Source organism: Talpa occidentalis, unplaced genomic scaffold (assembly GCF_014898055.3).
Source record: "Talpa occidentalis isolate TD23 unplaced genomic scaffold, MPIMG_talOcc4v2.1 talOcc4.15, whole genome shotgun sequence".
In the NCBI taxonomy this organism is placed as follows: domain Eukaryota; kingdom Metazoa; phylum Chordata; class Mammalia; order Eulipotyphla; family Talpidae; genus Talpa; species Talpa occidentalis.
Window position 1 is genome coordinate 931,581 of NW_023601543.1, and position 23,099 is coordinate 954,679.

The window sequence follows — 23,099 nt, forward strand, 5'->3', positions numbered from 1 at the left end:
CACCACTCAGCAAACGCCCCAGTCCCCACTGCCAGTTAAAGCCAACTCTTCGGCTCCTCCCTTTAGCGGCCCGGGGATGGGGGGGGGAGGAACAGCTCCAAGAAGGGCGGGGCAAGCGCCTGTTAGACAAACTCATCCGGGCATTCCCCAGATGCCGCAGCCGCCATCTTTGTTTTGTGCTGAAAGTCGCTATTGACGCCCGCGAAAGACCGGGCGAGGGGAAGTGGAAAGATGGCGGCTCCCAGGGCGGAGGCGTGGAGGCGCGCTAGGGGGCCGCGGGGCTGGGCGCGCCTGCGCCTGACCCGACCGCGGCCTGAGGACAAGCCCAGAGCGCGGCAGCCCGGGTTCCTAGTCGCGAGGGAACACGGCCTCGGTCTAGAGGCGGAACGGTGCGAGGGCGGGAGGGGGGGCGCGGTGACGTCTCCTGACTCCTCCCCCTCGCCCGACCGCCGCCGCCGCCATGTTTAGTTGTTACTTCTTCACACAAGATGGCGGCTCCCAGGGAGGAGGCATGAGCGCCCTGCCGTTACCGCTCCTCCTGCCGTACAGTTGCCGCTTCGGGGCCTAACTCTGGCTCTTTGGAGCGGCTCCTGTGGGAAGGAGTCATAAGGAGGGAAGCGAGGATCGGACACTGCTCTGCGTCTGGTTTGCAGCGGAAGAATTGACTCAGGAGGAAGAGAATAGGGGGGAAGGGGGAGCTAGTCTCAAGATGGCGGCTCCCAGGGCGGCAGGCGCAGCCTGAGCAGCAGAGGCGGACTAAAGGAAGAGGTTCGAGACCTCACGAGCCGTACGGCGCGAGCTCCCGAACAGCCCCCGAGAGTTTGAGCTCGGTCCAGTGGCCTCCGGCGCGCCTTTATCCCTTACGAGTGTCGAGCCTGTTCCGGGGACGGCGGCTACACTAAGCGCTGGGCGGGGAAGCGGCACGGTCTCAAGATGGCGGCTCCCACAATTGTGGTCTGAGCGCCGGCGGGGCTGGGACAACCGCGGCGCTGGTGGCTCTTTTCCACCCGCCCCGGAAGCCGGCCAGTACTGGGGACTGGGGGGTGTGGGAACCGGGCCGGGGCTCCGCCATTTCCGGCGGGGGAGGGCTTCGACTGAGGAAGGGAGGAGAGAGAGGCGGCTCAAGATGGCGGCTCCCAGGGCCTCCCGCCCGAGTTTGTGAGCGGGGGCGCCCGGGCAAGTAGTCAGGGCGGCGGAACCCGGCGGCCTACAGCTTCTCAGACCTCGGCGCTCGACAGTTTCGGGAGGCTTTTGAGGACACGCGGTGAGCGAGAAGAAGGGGAAGAGCCAGAGGGAAGGAGGGTAGTTAAGATGGCGGCCTCCATGGAGCCGTCCACCGCTGTGTGAGGAACCGCTTCTCCGTGAGCGCTGCCTTAGACGAAAGGGGGTGTGTGTGCGAGGAATTGGGGGGCTCCTTTCCCGCTTGGTGACATTTTCCCATCGCGCCCTTTCTCGGAACTATGGCTTCGGCTGTGTCGCCCGCCAACTCGCCAGCGGTGCTGCTGCAGCCCCGCTGGAAGCGAGTGGTGGGCTGGTCGGGTCCAGTGCCCCGACCCCGCCACGGCCACCGCGCCGTGGCCATCAAGGAGCTCATCGTGGTGTTTGGCGGCGGCAACGAGGGGATAGTGGACGAGCTGCACGTGTACAACACGGGTGAGTGCAAAGCCCGCGGGGCCCTCGGGTCTTTCCCTCCCTCCATCTCCCTCTCCCCTCCCGCCATCCATCTCCTCTCTCAGCCTCCTCCCTCCCTCCCTCCCCTTCTTCCCTCCCTCGCCCTCCCTCCCCTTCTTCCCTCTCCATCCCTCCCTCCCCCGCTCCGCTACCTCCTCCCTAACCTCCCTTCTCTTCCCTCCCCTGCAGCCTTCTCCCCGCTCCTCTCTTCCCTCGCTCGCCCTGTGCTCGGACCGGCTCACTCCACCCCTCTGCGACTGGGTGCTCTTCCGAGCGTCTCTGTTTTGCCTCACCCCCCCCCTTCTTACACCCCCTGACTCTCCTGTGTTTGAGGGTGCTTTTCATTTCTGGGGAGGAGCCCTCTAGTCCGAGCGGTGAGGAGGCGAAGGTGTCACCATCGGTGGTGACCTCACACTTACGCCGTTACCGGGTCTGGCGGGCGCACCAGCACGCTGGGTCCCTTTGGTGCAGGCCGGTCCCCGCCTTGCCGCCTTGCTCTTGCGCCTGCGCCTGCTCCAGCCCCCCCCAGCTGGGGGCTCTTTGGGAGACATGACAACTTCAAAATTGCAGATTAGTTCTGTCTTTAGAAGCACTGGCAGAGCTGCGCGGCCTGACCCCCAGCTGGGTGGGTGCTGTGGTAGGTGCAGGCGCCTTGGCACCCACAGATCGGGCGCGGGCGGCTTCAATGCCTCCCTGTTGCCATCTCCTTCTGCAGTATTTCTCTTCGGCTGGTCTGTCTTCTTGACTCGAGGCCCGCTGACTCGGTAGGGGTGGAGCCCAGCCTTCTGCAGCGGCCTAGGTCTCCCTGACCTGACTCCCCTCTCCCTGTGAGGTTGAGAAGGTGACCGTGGCTGCCAGTTTTCCTGCCTCCCCCAATGCCCAGGCCTGGTGGGTGGGCCAGTCCACTGCACTGAAGGCTCTCTCTGCCTGCTGGCGCCCAGCTCGGTACACCGAGACCCCCGCCCATCCGGGCGCTGCCCTCAGGAGCCCGCCGGGCTCTGGGAAGAGTGGGTCTGGGTCCTTCCATCCTGGGCGAGAGCCCGAAGCACCAGGGTGTGGCTAGGGAGCCCCCAGGTCAGATGGTGAGGTGGTCTGTTGGGAGCTCCCCTTCTTGGCAGGTCTGCAGCGCCTGCATCTTCCAGCTGTGAGGCCCAGGAGAAACAGGTTAGAGTGGTGAGGGCTTGGTGCTCCTCTCCCCCAAGGCAAACAGTGGTTCCCTCTGCTCCTTGGAGGTTGTTGACGCCACCAGGTTGACTTTCATGGGCTGGTGAGTGGCAGGTGACCCTTGGCGTTCTGGTCGTAGCACCTGTTGCATCTATGAGGCCAGGCTGGCCAGTGGCACTCGGTGCCAGCCCAGACAGCTGCAGTGCCAGGAAGACCCAGGGTCAGGGCTGTCTCTAGAGAGGCTGCGCCTGAGCTGAACCTCCAGCATTCCTCGGACACACCTGGCCATCCAGAGGCCTGGAGCAGACTCCGGGGCACGTAAGGGAGATGGTTCTGGAAAGAAGGGCAGGGGCCTACTTACACTCAGCTCCCAAGCCCAGCGTCCCGGGCCTCTGCATAGCCTTTAGGTGACGAAGATGCATGGGCTGCTCTGGTGTCTCTCATCCCGCTTGCAAGGGCCAGTTGGGTCCCGCCCGGTGGCTGGCCTTCTAGTGGCCCTGGATCCCGCCAGGGTAGCCATTTGGAAACCCCTGTCAATTCTTGAGGTGACATCCCAGGAGAGCCGCCCTCCCCAGCACCAGTGTCTGCTTGCCCTTCTCAGACCCTGGAGCTGCGAGGCGTGGGGTCTTCCTCTCCCACCAGCGGTGGCTTAGGTGCCTGTCATCCTCCGCCGCGGCCCTTGGGAGAGGTTGATCTTGCACCCAGCCGCATCGGAAGGCTCCACGGGAAAGGGGTGCGCCTGAGAACGCGTGTCCTTCCTCTCCCGTGCCCATCACCACAGCAGCTGGGGGCACTTGACTGGCCTTGGGAGGTCTGAGGGTAGCCACTGTGCTTGACCTCCGGGATTGGATTTCAGTGTCGCGAAAGGGGTTTGTTCCCCAGAGGACCTGAGCAGAAGGACCCTGGTGCCCACAGCGTGGGGTGCTTGTCCAGGACTGCGTGGCCCCAGTGGCTCTTGGCTGTCCCCCGGGTGTTACGCCTGGAAGCTGTCTAGTGGGACTTGCAGGATTTCACAGCGGAGGAGATTGGGGTCGGAGAGGAGAAGCGACAGGTCCCGGGTCACCCGGCCAGGGGGCGTTGGGCAACCTCCCCGGTGGCAGGGGCTGTCCTGCCGCGTTCTCTAGTTGAGCACAGGTCGCCACCTTCGAAACGCCTCCCTTTTCCTCTGTCGCTGTATCCAATTGGTCACCAGGCTGAGCTGGGCCCACGTCTGTCCTCCATTTGGGGCCTCCTTGCCGGGCTCACCGCCACTCGCAGTCACTTCCTGATTGGCCCTGCTGGTTTCGTTTGTCGGGAAGTCCTGTTCACCCTTCAAGGCTGGGCTCTGATGTCACCTCTTCTGAGAAGGGCTTTCTACTCCTGGGCTGCTCCGGGGGCGCTCATGGCTCACAGGGCCTGGGGGCGGGGGGCTGCAGCCACCCTCCTGCCACCCTGGTGTTGGAGTGCCAGAGCGCACCTCTGCCCCACAGGCAGGGCCCCACGGGTCTCTTGGCGGCACCTGCGAGGAGTCACGGGAGCACAGCAATCACAGGCAGGGGTGGCAGCGGGAGGGGTGCTGACAACACAGGAGCTGGGGTGTCCAGCTTGCTGGTTGTGCCTCGGGGGTTCCTCTGTGCAGGCCACCTCCTTTTTTCGCACTTGCCTCAGCTGAGAGCGGGGCCCAAGCCAGGCCCCCTGCGCGATCCAGGGAGAACACGGGGGGGGGGGGCAGCCAAGTCCTCATCCCTCACAGGAGGCTGGCAAGGCCCTGTCAGCACCTTGGGCCTGGGGCTGGGGTCCTTCCAGGGACGGCAGGAGAGTTTCCTGGTTTGTGCAGGAAGAGCCACCTCGGCTTGGAAGCGGCTGCTTTTCTTGATTTGTTTTTGCTCTTGGAATGAGAATGAGGCCGCCAGTTGAGGTCTGAGCACGCGCATGCGTGTCTGTGCACACGTGTGTGCATGCGTGTCTGTGGCAGGCAGCACTGTGTTGCACCTCTACTAGGAAGAGGGCAGAGGGCAGGAGAGAGCACCGCTGTGGGCCGATCCTGGAGTGCCAGCAGCTCAGCCTAAGTGCCCAGGGCACCCACGTTTGTTCCACACCAACCTGTGCAGTTGGGTGCTGGAGAGTAGGGGGCACTCGTGCCTTGGGTGAACCGCTGTCTCTAGGGAGCATTTATGCTTTTAGACGAGGGACCTCTCAGATCTGTGCAGGTTGGACCTGGGGGTGGCACCGTATAGGATTTGAGCGACCTGCCAGGCGGTATCCATGGCCAAGGGCGCAGCAGGGGCTTTCCAGAGCCTCCCCAGGGACTACCCTCTCTGCCTCCCCATGAGTCCCTGCCTGCTGACTCCTCATCCTGCCCTCTGCTCGCTCACGTTTGACCGGAGCTGATGTAGGGCCATGGAGTCATGTCTGCATGTGGCCCCACCGAGAGGTGTTCGGGGAGATTGGGGTGTGTCTTTCAGGAGACAGCCCCTTATCTCAGCACTAAGGGGACTCCTCACAAGAGGGGAGGAAGTTTGCCCCGCGTGACAGGTGTGGGCCACTCGACCGGGGCTGCCAGGCTGGGCACAGGCGGGTCGAGCCTCGCTGGGGCTGGCTGCCTGCTCGTGCTTCACCCACTTCCACGGTGGAATCCCGACCCCCTCCCCCAGCTGGAGGTGCTGGACTCAGGCACTTCTGGCTGGCAGAAGCTGTGAGGCTGCCAAGGAAGCTCTCGCGGCTGCCACTCCTCCACGCCTGGCTGCTGAGAAGGCCCTGGCCCTGTGGGTGGGGCGTGGGGGCCTGGACCATCTCCGAGGAGACAGGGCAGACTGTTCTTGCCCGTGACCAGTCGGACTGCCTCCCTCGCCACCTGCCGTGGCCCCTGCAGGGCAGGAGGGCACGACCTGCCACCGGTGTGTGGGGGGGGCTCCCACCAGTGCAGCTGTGGACCCCCTGCGAGGAGGTGCACTGGGCATCGAGAGGGTGTTGGGGCGTTAGAAGTTCCTTTCCGACAGCCCGCCCAGCAATAGGGGAAGGAAGTCTGTGGCCACATGCCCAGAGCAGGTGGATTCTCTTGATCGATGACTTCCGGCTTCCTTAGACAGTCTCGAGACAAGCTGCTTCTGAGGTGGCCTGGGGGGCTGAGGGGGTTGGAAGACAGGGGGCGCTTAGCAGAGGCGCTGTCTGGGCCCCTCCTTTCTCAGACCCGGCTGTGGGTACCAGTGCGTCCAGGAGTAAGAGGCGCGGGAGGCAGGTTCAGGGAGCCCCTGGGGAGTTCTGACTTCCACTTCCTTTTGCCCCCAGCCACCAACCAGTGGTTCATCCCAGCCGTGAGAGGGGACATCCCCCCTGGCTGCGCGGCCTATGGCTTCGTGTGCGACGGCACGCGCCTGCTGGTGTTCGGCGGCATGGTGGAGTACGGGAAGTACAGCAACGACCTCTACGAGCTGCAGGTGCGCTGCTCCCGCCGCCCCGGCCCCCCCTCCGGGAGCGAGGGCAGGCGGGGGGGTGGGCTCGAGGCAGGGAGCCACGCTGGAGGGCGCGGGTGGGCCCAGGCAGGCCGCACGCAGCCCCTCCTGCCGCTGCCCAGGCTGCCGCTCAGCGCCCTTTAACCCCTGCCGCTTGGGTGCGCAGGCCAGCCGGTGGGAGTGGAAGCGGCTCAAAGCGAAGACGCCCAAAAACGGGCCCCCGCCGTGTCCTCGACTCGGGCACAGCTTCTCCCTCGTGGGCAACAAATGCTACCTGTTTGGGGGTCTAGCCAACGATAGTGAAGACCCCAAGAACAACATTCCGAGGTGAGCCCTGTCCCCTTCTCTCTGGAATCCCATGAGAATGGGGCTGCTCTAAGTCCACGCTCACCCATGCCCTTTGGGAAAGGTGCTAGGTGCCCTCTGATGAACTTCCCAGGTCTGCCCTGAGGAGGCCGAGCCAGGAGGGAGCAAGACACTGGGCCTGGGGCTGCTCCCTGCTTGTCGGGCACGTTCAGAGCCAGCGCTTGGCTTCTGGCTCTGCGGCCGGCAGGTCTCGTGACGGGCATTTTCCCAGGGCCTTTCTGGAGCCCCTCCTGAGCTGGCCTCACCCTTCCCTCCTGGGCGCCCTCTTACAATGCCAGCAGCCCAGCATGCCCCATCCTGCCGCCCCCCAACTTCTAGCAGCCCCTTCTCAGGAATGCGAGGGTAAAGGAGGGACTTAGCGTGCCTCCTTTGTCCCTGGGGGAGCCCGCTCTTGTCTCACAGAACCCGCCGAGACCTCTGTGGGGTCCCGGCTCGCAGTGACCCGCCCTTCTCCGCCAGGTACCTGAACGACTTATACATCCTGGAGTTGCGACCAGGCTCTGGGGTGGTGGCCTGGGACATCCCCATCACATACGGGGTCCTGCCCCCGCCCCGGGAGTCTCACACGGCCGTGGTGTACACCGAGAAGGACAACAAGAAGTCCAAGCTGGTGATCTATGGAGGGATGAGCGGCTGCCGGCTGGGGGACCTCTGGACCCTGGATATCGGTGAGACGTGGCTGCAGTGCTCCCGTCGCCTCGGGGCCGAGTAGTCAGCTGCGCAACCAGCATTGGCTGAGAAGCCCCCTCTTGGGGGCTGTTGACATCTGTCCTGAGCTGGTGGCCTGGCTTTTAAGATAGAGCCAGGCTCAGCTGACTGAGTCAGTTAATTGGTGGGAGAACACGGGAGGACGAAGGCCAGTCTTGGAGTGGACTCGTCTAGTCAGGTGGCAGCGGTCAGCATGCTGGGAGCACAGCGTTCTGGCCTGTCTGTCCGAGAGCCTGAAAGACCTCGGGGGGCAGTAGCCAGACTGGCTGAAAGAAATGAGGGGCCGTGACCCGAAGAAGGCTGGCAGGGGCAAGATGTAGGTCTGATCCTGTAGCTCAGAGCAGGTGGTCTAAAGGAACAGATTAGTGTGAGCCACGTTCTGTTGGAGAGACTCATGCCCGGATGGTGTGCACGGCTCAACAGGTGCCCAAATTTGGCGGGGGCGGGGGCCAGGGACTGTGGGGCGCGTGTCTGACCAGGGGGTTACTCTTCTCCGTTGTTCTGCAGAGACCCTGACATGGAATAAGCCCAGCCTCAGCGGCGTGGCGCCCCTTCCTCGAAGCCTCCACTCGGCCACGACCATAGGAAACAAGTGAGTGCCCGCACCCTGTTTTCACCCGCTCCGCCCCCAAGGACTCTTGGCCAATGTTGCTCCAACTATCCCTGAGGCCTGCGGGCGCCTCTGAGTCTGGGCCTGCATCCAGCATTCCCTTCTTTCCATGACCCTGGGGGACCGCAAGGAGGCACACTCGGGGTTGAGGGTATGGATTGTTCTAGATCATCTGTATAAGCAGCTGGGTGTTTTTGTCAAAACCAAGGTCCCAAAGTGAACACAGAGCGATGGGGTTAAGGCGAGCTTCAGATGAGCTAAATGGCTTCTCATTGTAGAGGTGACACAGTTCTTGTGAGGGCTGAGCCACCAAGCGGAGAGGGCCACGTGACAAGCTTCATGTGTCCTGGGGACTCTCCTGGGGACAGCTAGAAGACCAAGTGTGTTTAGCACTTTCTGAATGGAAGAAATGGTCTCTAGCTCGGCACCTTCTCTACAATCCTCTCCTACTCTTCCCTCCCTCGTCCCAGAATGTACGTCTTTGGTGGCTGGGTGCCTCTCGTCATGGATGACGTCAAAGTGGCCACACATGAGAAGGAGTGGAAGTGTACCAACACACTGGCTTGTCTCAACCTGGGTATGGCCGCCTCGGGCTTGGAGTGGCCTGCGGAGGGCTTCAGGAGGCTGGCCCTCCTTGGCCCTGAGAGCTGTGTGGGGTGTGCAGGGAGCGAAGCTGCTTCTGAGGCTGGGCCTCTAGACTCCACGAGAAGTAGCCACTGGGCAGAGCGCTCGCAGGGCGCTCCCCTCTGAATGTTGTCACTAGGCTCCTCCAGCACACGGCTCGCCCGCAGAAGGACGAAAGCACCCGCGCTGCCCAGCCTCCCTCCTGCTCCAGGTCTCCTCAGAGGCCGCCATGTTGGCGGTGTCTCCTCCCACAGGGGCTTTTCTGTGCCTGAGTGTTCCTGTGGTTTCTTCGCCACGAGCCCCACGGCAGCCTGCTCTCCGCAGCGGCGCCGCGCGGCCCCTCTTCCCCTCTGTCCACGACTGCCGTCACCCCCGCATGCTCAGCGGCCTCGTTCTTTTGAGTCGCTGCGGCAGCAGCGGGACTTTCACAGACGCCGCTCTGCGAGCGTCCTTGCACCGTTCTCACCTGTGTGCAAGCGTGTGGGGCACGGCCTTAAGGGAGGTGGCTGACGAAGGGGTGCCCGGCACCGAGGCTGTACCGGCCTACGTCCCCCTGGTGGTGCTGGCCCGGCAGCCCTCGGGCCGGCGGCTCTTCGCCAAGCCCACCAGGTGATTGTGCCTCCCGTGGGCCAGCCCCTGCCCTGGCTCCTCTGGAGCCCCCGCTGTGGGCACAGAGATCAAACTGCCAGGCTCCGTGAGACTTGGGTTTGTGTTGCCCTTCTGTTGAGTGAGGGTACGTACTTGCCCTTCAGCTCCTTCTCGTCCCTTGCGCCCTCTCTGCTTGCCCGTCTCTCTCTCTAGGTTGACGTGTGACTTGACACCCGAGAAGTTAAGCCTTTGACTGTATGTTTCAAACGGTTTCCCAGTTTACGGTTTCTGGCTGACGAGCTCCTCTCGTGCGGTCTCGTAACCGTACGCAGTTGTTGACTGGCTTGTTTCCAATTCGGTGACCTCTGGTGCCTTCTGGTTTTAATTCCTTACCCTGGCAGCAAACGACCCAAGGGCCCTGGGGGTTGGGGGCGCTGTTGCCCTGTCACTGACCTCTGCTTCCTGCCCTCCCCAGATACCATGGCCTGGGAGACCATTCTGATGGACACCCTGGAGGACAACATTCCTCGGGCCCGAGCTGGCCACTGCGCCGTGGCCATCAATACGCGCCTGTACATCTGGAGTGGACGTGATGGCTACCGAAAGGCCTGGAACAACCAGGTCTGCTGCAAGGATCTCTGGTACCTGGAAACAGGTGAGGCCGACTGAAGGAAGGGAGCGTAGGCTCCCCGCAGTCTGGCTGAGCTCGAGGGTGCAGCCTCTGCCACCCCTCCCTTGAAGCGGGCGGCTCCAGCTGTGTGCTCTCTTACAGAAAAGCCGCCGCCCCCGGCCCGGGTACAGCTGGTGCGCGCCAACACCAACTCCCTGGAGGTGAGCTGGGGGGCGGTGGCGACAGCCGACAGTTACCTTCTGCAGCTCCAGAAATATGACATTCCTGCCACGGCTGCCACTGCCACCTCCCCCACACCCAATCCGGTCCCGTCCGTGCCTGCCAACCCTCCCAAGAGCCCTGCCCCGGCAGCAGCCGCACCTGCTGTGCAGCCGCTGACCCAGGTAGGCATCACGCTCCTGCCCCAGGCTGCTGCTGCACCCCCCACCACCACCACCATCCAGGTCTTGCCGACAGTGCCTGGCAGCTCGATTTCTGTGCCTACCGCAGCCAGGACTCAAGGTGAGCAGGGGGGCCAGGTGCTCCAGGCCAAGGGCTGGCGCCCTGGGATATGGTGGGCCTGAGCAGGGCTGCTTCCGGCTGAGTGCCATGCGGACTCATGCTTGACAGCGGCAGGGACAGGTGCTCATGTGTGGCCCTTCTCTCACCAGGTGTCCCTGCTGTTCTCAAAGTGACCGGACCACAGGCTACAACGGGAACCCCCTTGGTCACCATGCGACCTGCCAGCCAGGCAGGGAAAGCCCCTGTCACCGTGACCTCCCTTCCTGCCGGCGTGCGAATGGTCGTGCCAACACAGAGCGCCCAGGGGACGGTGAGGTGCTATCGCCGGACTGGATGGGGGTGGTCTTCCTGGTGATGGCGCCCTGACCGGGTCGGATCCCACCCAGCTCTAGCATGGCCACCCTGGGTCCTGGCACACAGAAAGCACCGGTCAGTTGGTCTGTCCTTACCCAGCTAGTAAGGCTTACAGAGGCTTTCTCTCATCTGGCTCAAGGACGTTTTCAGTGTGACCTCTCTTGGCCTGAGGCTGGAGGGGAGAATGTAGCCAGCTGGGGGTGCCCCCAGACCCACCAGCAGAGAACTGGATCTGGCCTCGAGGCCCTTAGAAAAGATCCTTAGTTGCTGGCAAACTCCCTTCATGGGTTGCTGTGCCCCGGTGCGGTGAGAGTCCAAGTTTGTGCCGGGAGAGCAGTGCCGAGCAGCATGGAAGCTGAGAGGTGCTGCCGTGAGGAACGCTGAGCAAGACGGGGCTCCCCGGGGCAGAGTGGTGCCTCCTTGTGGGTTCTAGGGACCTCCCCCAAGCAGAGAAGGAGGCAGCCTGGATCCCAGTGTACCTGTGGGCTCATGTGCCTGGTGCCCTCGCAGGTGATTGGCAGCAGCCCGCAGATGAGTGGGATGGCTGCCCTGGCGGCCGCAGCTGCAGCCACCCAGAAGATCCCTCCTTCTTCAGCGCCCACAGTGCTGAGTGTCCCAGCGGGAACCACCATCGTCAAAACTGTGGCCGTGACACCTGGCACCACCACCCTCCCGGCCACAGTGAAGGTGGCCTCCTCGCCAGTGATGGTGAGCTTCCTCCAGGCCTCATTCTGGGCTGGCAGCCTCCGCACTAGGGGCTTCCGGGCACTGGGGTTGGACAGTGCTCACTCTTCGGGCTGACATCACTGGTCCACGACTGCTCTGAGGTCCAGGGCTGGGGAGAGGGACAGCCAGGCAGGAACTATGAGCCCCGTGGTGGCTCCTCCCTGCCCGGCCTGTGACCGATCTCTGCCCCCCCCAGGTGAGTAACCCAGCCACTCGCATGCTGAAGACCGCAGCGGCGCAGGTGGGGACCTCCGTCTCCTCCGCCGCCAATACGTCTACTCGCCCCATCATCACCGTGCACAAGTCCGGGACCGTGACGGTGGCCCAGCAAGCGCAGGTCGTGACTACCGTGGTGGGGGGCGTCACCAAGACCATCACCCTGGTGAAGAGCCCCATCTCTGTCCCAGGAGGCAGCGCTCTGGTGAGTGAAAGGGGCCACCTGGTGCCTGCCATGGCTGCTATTGGCTTCCGAGTCACTCACTGCTTCTTTCGTTTTTAGATTTCTAATCTGGGCAAAGTGATGTCGGTGGTCCAGACCAAACCAGTTCAGACCTCGGCCGTCACAGGCCAGGCGTCCACAGGCCCTGTCACTCAGATCATCCAGGTGAGCTCGGTGCCCAGCTTCGGCACGGCCAGCGTGAATGGGCTGTGGGCCTGGGGAGACTTGCACCCCGCCTTGAGAAGCTCCCACGTGTGCAGACAGCACAGAAAGTCCCACTGCTACAGCACCCCGTTACTTGTCTTCAGAGCATTTCTTGTGCTTCTTGGACTACGGGTGGGAGGGGCCAGCCCAGAGCTGAATTCCTGGCAGCGGCGCCATTTCACCTTCTCTCCTCTCTTCCTCTCGCAGACCAAAGGGCCCCTGCCCGCTGGGACCATCCTGAAGCTGGTGACGTCAGCAGATGGCAAGCCCACCACCATCATCACAACCACACAGGCCAGTGGGGCCGGGACGAAGCCCACCATCCTGGGTATTAGCAGCGTGTCCCCCAGCACCACCAAGCCTGGCACGACCACCATCATCAAGACCATACCCATGTCTGCTATCATCACACAGGCGGGAGCCACAGGTAGCGCCCCTATCCCCTCCTCGCCTCCTGCCATCCTGGTGGCGCGGGAGCAGCGGGCCGTGGCTCTGATGAGCTTGCTCCTTGTTAGCCTCAGGGTAGGACAAGAAACTACGTGAAAGGAGGCCGGAGGGAGACAGGCCCTGGGAGCTAGCACAGTTCAGGGCCCCCAGGTGCCACCCTACCATGGCCTGCAACAAAGCTGCCCTTCTCTCTCATCCAGGTGTGACCAGCAGTCCTGGCATCAAGTCGCCCATCACCATTATCACCACCAAGGTTATGACTTCGGGAACGGGTGCACCCGCCAAAATCATCACTGCCGTCCCCAAAATTGCCACTGGTCACGGGCAGCAAGGAGTGACCCAGGTGAGGTGGACCCGGCCCCCTCCTCACCCTGGTGTCCTCTCTAGAACCCCAGTGGGCTACACATGTTCTGAGGGGATTCGGAGGGGGCAGCGCAGCAGCCAGCCAGCCTGCAGTGACGTGGGGTACGCTTTGCTCTGCTATTCCAGGTGGTGCTAAAGGGCGCCCCTGGCCAGCCAGGCACTATCCTCCGCACCATGCCCATGGGGGGAGTCCGCCTGGTTACCCCTGTCACCGTCTCAGCCGTCAAGCCAGCCGTCACGACCCTGGTTGTGAAGGGCACCACAGGTGTGTAGCCCGTGGGCAGGGCACTGGTGTTTCCTCGCTGGGGGAAGGTGTGGGCACTCTCCAGATCCTTCAGTCTCTATACCCCCACCCCGTGGGAGAGGAGCACTGGCAGTGAGGTTCATCCTGGCCTGCCTCCTGCCTTAGGCGTCACAACCCTAGGCACGGTGACGGGCACCGTGTCCACCAGCCTCGCTGGAGCCGGGGGCCACAGCACCAGCGCCTCCCTGGCTACGCCCATCACCACCCTGGGCACCATCGCCACCCTCTCGAGCCAAGTGATCAATCCCACGGCTATCACCGTGTCGGCCGCACAGACCACGCTGACAGCAGCTGGGGCACTCACCACCCCCACCATCACCATGCAGGTAGGGGGCAGGTGGGGGCCCTGAAGACACGGAGGGGCGGGTCTCCCCGCCGAACTGCCGGGCTTGTGCTGCTGCCGCAGGTCGCCGAGTCTGTTTCCTTGTGACCTTGTAGCTCGTGTGGCACCTGGCTCTGTTCTTAACTCCCCGATTCCCCGCTCGGCGCCGCGCTGTCATGCTGAGGCAGCATAGCTCGGCTGGGGCTGGTCTTGGAAAGCAAGCCTCTGTCTCACCACGTTACAGAGGACACAGCTGCTCACGTCCACGAGCACGCGGCGTTCTGCTGCTCTCCACGCATCCAAAGCAGAGCGCCTGGAAGTGGGGAGCATCTCTAGACGGCCTTGGCATGGCCTGGGGTTCCCTGGCTGACCCACGTCAAACCCCGCTGCCATGCCGCCTCTCCCCTAGTCCCCAAGTGGGCTAGCGGCTCCTGGATTTGCCAGGGCTGTGGCTTTGAGGAGCGAGTCGGTGGTCTCACCCTGTGTGTGTGATGCCGCCGGACAGTGGGAGGGACAGGTGGGTGAGAGGTAACGCGCTAACCCCTGCCCGCTCTCACTCCGCAGCCTGTCTCCCAGCCTACCCAGGTGACACTGATCACGGCCCCCAGTGGAGTCGAGGCCCAGCCTGTGCATGACCTCCCGGTGTCCATTCTGGCCTCGCCCACCACAGAGCAGCCCACAGCCACGGTCACCATCGCCGACTCAGGCCAGGGTGATGTGCAGCCAGGCACAGTGACACTGGTCTGCTCCAACCCACCGTGCGAGACCCACGAGACGGGCACCACCAACACAGCTACCACCACCGTTGTGGCCAACCTCGGCGGGCATCCACAGCCCGCTCAAGTGCAGTTCGTCTGTGACAGACAGGAGGCCGCGGCCTCTCTGGTATCCTCAACGGTGGGGCAGCCGAACGGCAGCATGGTGCGCGTATGCTCCAACCCACCATGCGAGACCCACGAGACAGGTACCACCAGCACAGCCACCACGGCCACCTGCAACATGGCGGGGCCGCACGGCTGCTCCAACCCACCGTGCGAGACCCACGAGACGGGCACCACCAGCACGGCTACCACCGCCATGTCCAGCATCGGTGCAGGACAGCAGCGAGACAGCCGGCATGCCACCTGTGTGGCCAGTGCCACCCCTGTCATGGTCCGGGTCGGCGCGGCTGCTGAGGCCATGAGAGCCGCCCCGGGTGTTGCTGTCAAGCCCTCGTGCCAAACCCGCCAGACCAGTGCCACCAGCACCACCATGACTGTGATGGCGACTGGGGCCCCATGCTCGGCCAGCCCACTCCTCGGGCCCGGCCCCACGCTGGGTGAGCCAGCCCCAGCAAGCATCCAAGGCCGGCCTGGTGACCCCGGTGGCACGGGCAGCCCTGTGGCAAGCCTGAATCAGCCGGGATGTGTGGGGCGCCCCGCGGAGGCACATCACACCCACATGACCAACACCCCCACCACAGCACGCTCCGTCATGGGTGCCGGGGAGCCCTCGTCTGCCTACGAGAGCTCGCCCTGCACCACTGTGACTGTGGCCACCTTGGAGGCGCTGCTGTGCCCTGCGGCCACCATGACCCAAGTCTGCTCCAACCCGCCGTGCGAGACCCATGAGACAGGCACCACCAACACGGCCACTACCTCGAATGCGGGCAGCGTCCAGCGGGTCTGCTCTAACCCGCCCTGTGAGACCCACGAGACGGGCACCACCCACACGCCCACCACAGCCACCTCCAGCGGGGGCGCGGCAGGCCAGTCTGAGGGCGGGCAGCAGCCGCCTGCCAGCCGCCCCTGCGAGACGCATCAGACCACTTCTACTGGCACCACCATGTCGGTCAGCATGGGTGCCCTGCTCCCCGACAGTGCTGCCTCCCACAGGACCCTGGAGGCCGCCGTGGAGGGGGCAGCGTCACCCAATGTTGCCCCACAGGCCAGCACTTCATTGCTGGCCCCTTTCCCGACACAGCGGGTCTGTTCCAACCCGCCCTGTGAGACGCACGAGACGGGCACCACGCACACGGCCACCACCGTCACCTCCAACATGAGCTCAAACCAAGGTGAGGGAAGACGCCGGGCTGGCCTCCGGGTCTCCCAGAGCCAGGATACGCAGCCCCCCCCCCCGGGGGGGGTCCTTCAGATGACTGCCATGGTGGATAGCCAGTCTCGCGGGTCTCAGGGCTCCTGCTGGTAGGTTGCCTGTTCACCCACCGCTGCTTGCCCCCACAGACCCCCCACCGGCCGCCAGCGATCAGGGAGAGGTGGAGAGCACCCAGGGTGACAGTGTGAACGTCACCAACTCCAGTGCCATCACAACCACCGTGTCCTCCACGCTGACAAGGGCTGTGACCACTGTGACACAGTCTACACCTGTCCCAGGCCCTTCTGTGCCGGTGAGAGCCCTGGGAGGGCCCCTTGGCTTTGTCCCTTGCTGCTCTTCGGCCCGTGCTGTTTCGGGGCTGGACACTAGGTGTCACTCTCGTCCCAGGCCGCTGCCTCTGCTGGTCCCCTCTCCAGGCTATAAAAGGACAGCCTGAGTGTGTGATAGGGCATGGAGACAGAGTCCCCTCCCAGGCCCTGTGTCTCCCCTGGGGGCTTTGTTGTCTGTAGCTGTTTCCCGAGGCCTGTTGTTTCACCATAACCTGCGAGCACCCCTTGGCTAGATTCACAGGTCTCAGGGTCTCTCCTCTTGCACCCCTGCTGTTCAGTAGCTACTACCCCTCCCCATTTCATGGGGTTGTGCCTGCCCATTGAGGATGAAAACCCAGGCCCACAGGGAAAGGTGAAGGCGCCCTGGTTCTAGCCTTCTTCTCCTCTCTGACGGGAGCTTCTCTCCCTTTCTAGAAGATCTCGTCAATGACTGAGACTACCCCAGGGGCTCTGACCACCGAAGTCCCCATCCCGGCCACGATAACAGTGACCATAGCCAACACAGAAACTTCTGACATGCCCTTCTCTGCTGTTGACATCCTGCAGCCCCCTGAGGAGCTCCAGGCCTCGCCAGGGCCCCGCCAGCAGCTGCCCCCGAGGCAACTCCTGCAGCCTGCCTCCACACCCCTGATGGGGGAGTCCGCCGAGGTCCTGTCAGCTTCCCAGACCCCTGAACTCCAGGCCGCCGTGGATCTAAGCAGTACAGGGGACCCATCTGCAGGCCAGGAGCCTGCCAGCTCAGCGGTGGTGGCCACCGTAGTGGTCCAGCCTCCCCCGCCCACACAGTCTGAAGTGGAGCAACTGTCACTTCCCCAGGAGCTGATGGCAGAGGCCCAGGCGGGTACCACCACCCTCATGGTAACAGGGCTCACCCCTGAGGAGCTGGCAGTGACTGCGGCTGCTGAAGCGGCTGCCCAGGCTGCAGCCACCGAGGAAGCCCAGGCCCTGGCCATCCAGGCGGTGCTCCAGGCCGCACAGCAGGCTGTCATGGGTAGGTGTTGGGGGAGTGTGACACGGCCCACTCTCTCCGGCGGAGGCCAACTGGAGCCCAGAGTGGGAAGGAGTGAGGACTTCTCTAGTCTCTGGCTGCTAGTTCTCGCTGGGATGCTGTGGTGATGGGCAGTGAGTGCAGTATGGGGGGCAGAGCGGGCACGTAGGGCTGGGCTCCCAGGAAGCAGGCCGAATATCCTGGCTCCACTGTCCTCTCAGGTCAGGGAAGATGAGATAAGGTGATAAGGCCTCCTTCCCTGGGGACTGTCCGGAACATTCAGACAACCAGGCCTCTGGGAGAGGGGCCAGGTGTAGGCAGGGTCGGCTTCTGTTAGGCATTCCTCTTGAGTAGTGTCTTTCTCCACCATGGAGCAGGCACTGGGGAGCCCATGGACACGTCTGAGGCGGCGGCAGCTGTGACGCAGGCAGAGCTGGGGCACCTGTCAGCAGAGGGCCAGGAGGGCCAGGCCACCACCATCCCTATCGTGCTGACGCAACAGGAGCTGGCTGCCCTGGTGCAGCAGCAGCAACAGCTACAGGAGGCGCAGGCCCAGCAGCAGCACCACCACCTCCCCACCGAGGCCCTGGCCCCTGCCGACAGCCTCAATGACCCGGCCATCGAGAGCAACTGCCTCAATGAGCTGGCCGGGGCTGTCCCCAGCACCGTGGCCCTGCTGCCCTCCACAGCCACCGAGAGTAAGTGGGGCCCAAGTTACTCTCGGTAACTTGGGCCTCTGGGCCTTTGGCAAGGAGCTCAGGACTGTGGCCTGGTGTGAGGGAGGCTCCATTCCACAGAAATCAGGTTTCTGATGCATTTCCTTCTGACACCTCCTTTCTTCCCAGGCCTGGCTCCATCCAACACATTTGTGGCGCCCCAGCCAGTGGTGGTAGCCAGCCCTGCCAAGCTGCAGGCTGCAGCTACCCTGACGGAAGTGGCCAATGGCATCGAATCCCTGGGGGTGGTGAGTTGCGTGCGATGTGGTAGGGGGCAGGCACTGCCTCTGGGCTGTAGTGGCAGCGGCCTGGTCACTCCTCCCCTTTCTGTCTTCCAGAAGCCGGACCTCCCGCCCCCACCCAGCAAAGCCCCCATGAAGAAAGAGAACCAGTGGTTTGACGTGGGGGTCATCAAGGGCACCAATGTGATGGTGACGCACTATTTCATGCCGCCAGATGATGCCGTCCCCGCCGACGTGAGTGTCCTAGGGAGCTGCTGCCCTCGGGGGTGGGGGTGGGGACAGCTGTAAGGCAGGACCAGGCACCTGCACTCCTGCACCGCCATTTCCTGCACCCCATGAAGCAGCAGAGGAGCCCAATGTCAGTCCACCAAGCACATGCAAGCCCGCGGCGTCCCAGGGAGGTGGGCGCTGTTTGGGACCAAGGGCTTCATGTTGTGCGCGCTCTGCCCCGCCCCCCTTCGTAGGATGACTCTGGCGCCGTCCCAGACTACAACCAGCTAAAGAAGCAGGAGCTGCAGCCAGGCACAGCCTACAAGTTCCGTGTGGCCGGGGTCAATGCCTGCGGCCGGGGACCCTTCAGCGAGATCTCTGCTTTTAAGACGTGTCTGCCCGGTTTCCCAGGGGCCCCTTGTGCCATTAAAATCAGCAAAGTGAGTCTTGCCAGGTGGCAGCCCTGTCCACTAAAGCGAGCAGGCTCCAACAAGTCCACCTACCCGGAGCTCCCTTCTGTGCTGGGTGGCGGGCCCCGGTGTGAGGGCAGCGCCGGCCAGGCCTGGGGCAGAGCGACTCCCTCTTGGTGAACAGTGGCTCCCTGATGGGCAGCAGCAGGAACCCTGACTTCCGGGCCTGGCTGTCACCAATTGTGACAAGGGCGAGTTCCATCCTGTCCCCTGGTCTTGCTCTCCTCCTCTGTAAGCTGGCAACTGATGTCCAGTGTGCGTGGCACGCCGAACGAATGTGTTCTTTACCTCATCCCTAACACATCCTAAGGCGCTGAGGGACCTATCAGCTCCGCTTGTTTTTGAGTCCTTGCTCATTACGTTGGGCTGCGTTCCAGGCGGGGTGTCCTGTTAGGAACTGTGAACCCGCTAATGGGAAACAGTGAATGGGGAAGCAGGGTCAGCTCTAGAAGCTGCGAGGCCCTCAGTGCACCTCATTCCCAGGACAGACAGGGTGGGACAAGGTCAGCTGTGCCCAGGGGACGTGGCATGGCGTGACCTCGCCCCTGGTTCTAGAGCCCAGATGGCGCTCACCTCACCTGGGAGCCACCCTCCGTGACCTCTGGCAAGATCATCGAGTACTCAGTGTACCTGGCCATCCAGAGCTCGCAGGCCAGCGGGGAGCCCAAGAGCTCCACCCCGGCACAGCTGGCCTTCATGCGTGTGTACTGCGGGCCCAGCCCCTCCTGCCTGGTGCAGTCCTCCAACCTGTCCAATGCCCACATCGACTACACCACCAAGCCCGCCATCATCTTCCGCATCGCTGCACGCAACGAGAAAGGCTACGGCCCTGCCACCCAAGTGAGGTGGTTGCAAGGTAGGCCTGGTTGCTTGGGCTTCTAGGGCCGGCTGTGTGGCGGAGCTTGCAGGAGTGGGGTGCGGATGGCTCTTCTTTTCTTCTCCCCCCTCCACCCCCGAGCCCCAGGACACCCTGTCTGGTGTGGCTCCAGATGCCAGGCTGCTGGTGGGGTTGGGGAGGAGTGGCAGCAAGAGAGTACCTCAATTTTGTCTAGGGTGGCCCTGAGCATGGGTGGGGCGGGGCGGGGACTGGTGGGGGCGGGGCCGCAGCTTGCTGTCCACTCACCTCTCCCCCTCTCTCTGCAGAAACCAGTAAAGATAGCTCTGGCACCAAACCTGCCAGCAAGCGACCCATGTCCTCTCCGGAAATGTAAGCGGGAAGCCCTCTGAGGGACCTCCTGGGGTGGGGGTGGGCCGCACCACGCACAGGCGCAGTAAGGACCTTGACATGGCAAACTGCCTTGATGCTCTCACTGCCCTGGTCTAGTCAACACGGTCACTGCGCTGGTCACAAAATCCCGTTTTCTCGTGGCGGAGGGCGAGCACCACTTCTCGCGTGTTCCCGGGGGGACTTAAAAGGTGCGGGGCCGCCGGGTCCCCTCAGTGCCATCCATGCCCTCCTGACCCCGGCCCCTTTCCTCCCATCTTCCAAGGAAATCCGCTCCAAAGAAATCAAAGGCAGACGGCCAGTGAGAGGCGGCTGCCCGGCACCTGGATTCTCCAGCCCCCTTCCGCTTCAGGACCGTGCCCCCGGGCCGCCCTCCCACCCCCGGCACTCACTCTCCCCTCGCCCGCCACTGGCCGCCACTCATCGTTCTCCCTCTCTCGCTGTCTTCAGTAACCTAAAGAAAGCACATTCTCCCCCTGCTGGGGGCGGTGGAGGCTGGCTGGGAAGAGCAGCGAGCCCGCTCGCCTTCCCTCTCCTGGCCCAGCGCTGCCGCCATGCCAGCCGCGCGCTGGGAGGCCTGGGAGAGAAAGCACCTGGACTCGGGGGGCAGGAGACTGCAGACGCCGTAGCCCTTCGCTGTTCTTCAAGGTGGTGGCCCGGGAGCCAGGAAAGCCCCCCCCCCAGCAGTCTTCTCCCCTGTCTCTCTCAGAGAGGCTTTGGGGGGGCTTCTGGTTCTGTTTTACTTTGTGCCCTTGGCATTTCCAGCTGGCCCCTACCTACCCCTGCTCTGTCCTCGCGTCCCCCCTTTTCTCAGAGGCCTTCGTACTCCCACCTCCCCCTTCTCTCCCTCCTCTTTCCCATTTCAAAAAATGAGAAGAAAAAGAAAGGGAGGAGAAGGCCCCCCAGGGTGGCCTGAGCAGTGTTCTCTGACCCTCCTGACTCCCGACGACGGGGCTCCCGCCGAGCCTGGCTTCGGCCTCCCCGGGGTCCAGGCCAGGGGCCACACCACCAACTGCTGCATTTGTTGTATTTTTTTAAGTTGAAATGGATGGAGTTAACATTTTTATTGTAATTTTAGCCTTAGTGTGTGGGGTTTGTCCCTTTGTTGTTAGCTGTGTACAGAACTTGTATCTTTTTTTTTTCCCTTTTTTTTTTTTTTTTTACTTTTTCTCCTTGGCTAAGCCTTGGCAGGGATCTTTCTGGAGGAAAAGCTGGTGGCAACTAGGGCAGAAGAGGTGTGGAGTCTCCCCTTGGGCCTACCGTTGGCGGCCCAGCCCGGTCGCCTCTTGCTGGCTCCTGCCGGGCCCTAGGTCCCAGGCCCTGCCCCTCTGCACGGGCATGCAGGAGGGGCGGGCAGTCGGACCTCACAGCCGTGGGTGAGCAGCTCCATGCCGCGCCAGAGGGGCTTCGGAGGGACAGCCCAGAGGGGAGGTCTGCTCGAGGCGCTCTCCGCCCCAGGCCCCCTCCTTGGCCCCCTCCACACAGTCACCCTCTAGGCAGAGCTGGAAGGAAAGGGGGGGTGGCACCCCACAGAGGCTGGGGTGGAAGTGCGCCACCGGCTCTCCCAGTTGACGCTGTAGCGGACTGAGGCCTGCCTAGGGGACTCTGCCTGGCGTGACAAATGAGACCACTTTTGCCCCCGCCCCGCTTCAGGCGCCGAGCAAGGCTCGCAGGCAGGTCCCGGGGAGGATGGCCACTGCGTGTCCTTGCAGACTCCATCTGCCCTGGAGGCGCGGCTGTGGCGGGGGCCTCCCGGCCTCCAAGGCCCCTGCAGCAGCCCGTGTCCTCCGGTGTGTTGTATTATAGTATATTTCGCTGTGGAAACTGTCACGTTTAGTCGCCCCGGAGCCCACTCGCCTGGTCCCGTCGTTGCCGCCCCCTCCGAGCGCCCTTGACTCTGAGCAGTAGCCCGTCATCTATTGTAGAGTAACCCGTGACTCGGTGACCACAGTGCGATGTCGTTTTGTGCTATTTTGAACAATTAAAAAGACTTTTTTTGAAATGGCTGTTGTCTCTCGCTGTGTCCAGCTCTCCTGTGGGAGATGGCCTCCCCCTTCCCAGGCTCACCAAGCCCCAGGGGAACCTCTTGCTCGCAAGGCCCCATGACAGCAGATTCTGCTTCCCGATCGCCTCCAAAGGACCGGGCATCGGGGACGATGCCGCCACGCCTGGGGCCCGGGGCTCTCTGGGCAGGGTGCCGCTGATCTGTCCAGGGACCTGCCGCCTCCCAGCTGGAGGACAGGGGACTGGGGCAAAGGCTGATCACCAGTGGCGGCCTCCTGGAATGGGCTGGGGAAGAGCTGAGCTGAGCTTGCCCCCGAGCTTGGGCTGAGAAAATCCCGTGTTGCCCTCAGGTGTGGTTCTGTGTCACACTCAGCAGGCACGGAACGTCGGGGTCCGTCTTGCACTAATCAGGACTGGCGGTCCTGCTGTGGGGGGCCGGGTGTGGGGTACCACGTGGGTGGGTGGGTTAGATGGACTGAATTAGAGCTGAGTGCAAACCAGCCACGAGGCCTACAGAGGCTGGGGTGACAACCTTGGTGCCTATGGGGCCCCAAAGGGAGCAGCACGCTTCCTTCTTTGCGACACCTCTGTCGCCCACCCTTCCTTTCCCATCAGTCTGGTGCCAGAAGCCCCTCCCCGTGTGTGTGTGTGTGTGTGTGTGTGTGTGTGTACATGCGCGCTCATGCACATGTGTGCAGAGATGTGAGCTCAGCTTGAAGACAGATCCACTCACTTTACCACGCCTAAGGTGGAGGGTTCCTAGTAGGCCAGTCCTGTATGCAGACCTTGACACTGGTCGCAGCTCTGCCTTCCTCACCCTGACGGAGCCCGGCCCTGGGGGTGGGGTGGGGACAGGCAGGTGACCTTCAGAGGGGAGCAGCAGGAGCCCTGCGGCCCATCTGGCCAGTGTGGGGTTGGCTCCAGAACAGGAGGGGCCTGTGCAGATAGGCGGTCACGTGATACGAGGCCAGGTGCACACAGTCTGGGCCAGGTGGAGGGTCCTGCCCACCCGCCCCTCCCCGCCCTGGCCTCAAGGCTGCCAGCATGGCCCTCTGGATGTGGAGGCCCACAGGCTGCTCTCAACATCGGGCCTGGAGTCTGAACAAATTCCTTCCTGAGCCTTGGGGAAGAGAGGCCCCGTCCACTGTACCCAGGCCCAGGGGGCCCACCCCTATGAACCTTAGAACCTTCCACATGCCAAGGCTTGTCCTGAGCTAGGCCTGAGGACAGAGCACAGGGAGGAAGGGAGAGCTGGACAAGAAGGGATCCCAGAGATAACATGAGCAGGGCGGGCAACACAAGCCCGGCACGGCCCTCGGAAGCGTAAGCCACAATGGAGGCTGGAGGGGACACAGGAAAGCCAGTGTC

At 63.3% G+C, this 23,099-nt stretch overlaps 1 protein-coding gene across 6 annotated transcripts; it reads left to right on the forward strand.

The window, feature by feature from the left end:
- Window positions 1-403: 403 nt before the first annotated feature.
- HCFC1 (host cell factor C1) lies at window positions 404-21,742 on the forward strand. Of its 6 annotated transcripts, none has more exons than XM_037511768.2 (26): window positions 404-1,653; window positions 6,103-6,251; window positions 6,433-6,593; window positions 7,092-7,300; window positions 7,848-7,932; window positions 8,421-8,527; window positions 9,638-9,817; window positions 9,935-10,294; window positions 10,444-10,604; window positions 11,159-11,356; window positions 11,571-11,795; window positions 11,874-11,978; window positions 12,225-12,444; window positions 12,665-12,807; window positions 12,954-13,092; window positions 13,237-13,457; window positions 14,018-15,506; window positions 15,676-15,839; window positions 16,291-16,867; window positions 17,239-17,562; window positions 17,710-17,828; window positions 17,919-18,056; window positions 18,287-18,472; window positions 19,058-19,358; window positions 19,646-19,709; window positions 19,993-21,742. In XM_037511768.2, the coding sequence occupies exons 1-26, from the start codon at window positions 1,461-1,463 to the stop codon at window positions 20,030-20,032; spliced, it is 6,258 nt and encodes a 2,085-aa protein (XP_037367665.1). In that variant the 5' UTR covers window positions 404-1,460; the 3' UTR covers window positions 20,033-21,742. The 6 variants fall into 6 exon arrangements, with proteins under 6 accessions (XP_037367665.1, XP_054551472.1, XP_054551473.1 ...); XM_054695497.1 differs by having other exon boundaries at window positions 17,242-17,562; XM_054695498.1 differs by having other exon boundaries at window positions 16,294-16,867.
- Window positions 21,743-23,099: the final 1,357 nt, after the last annotated feature.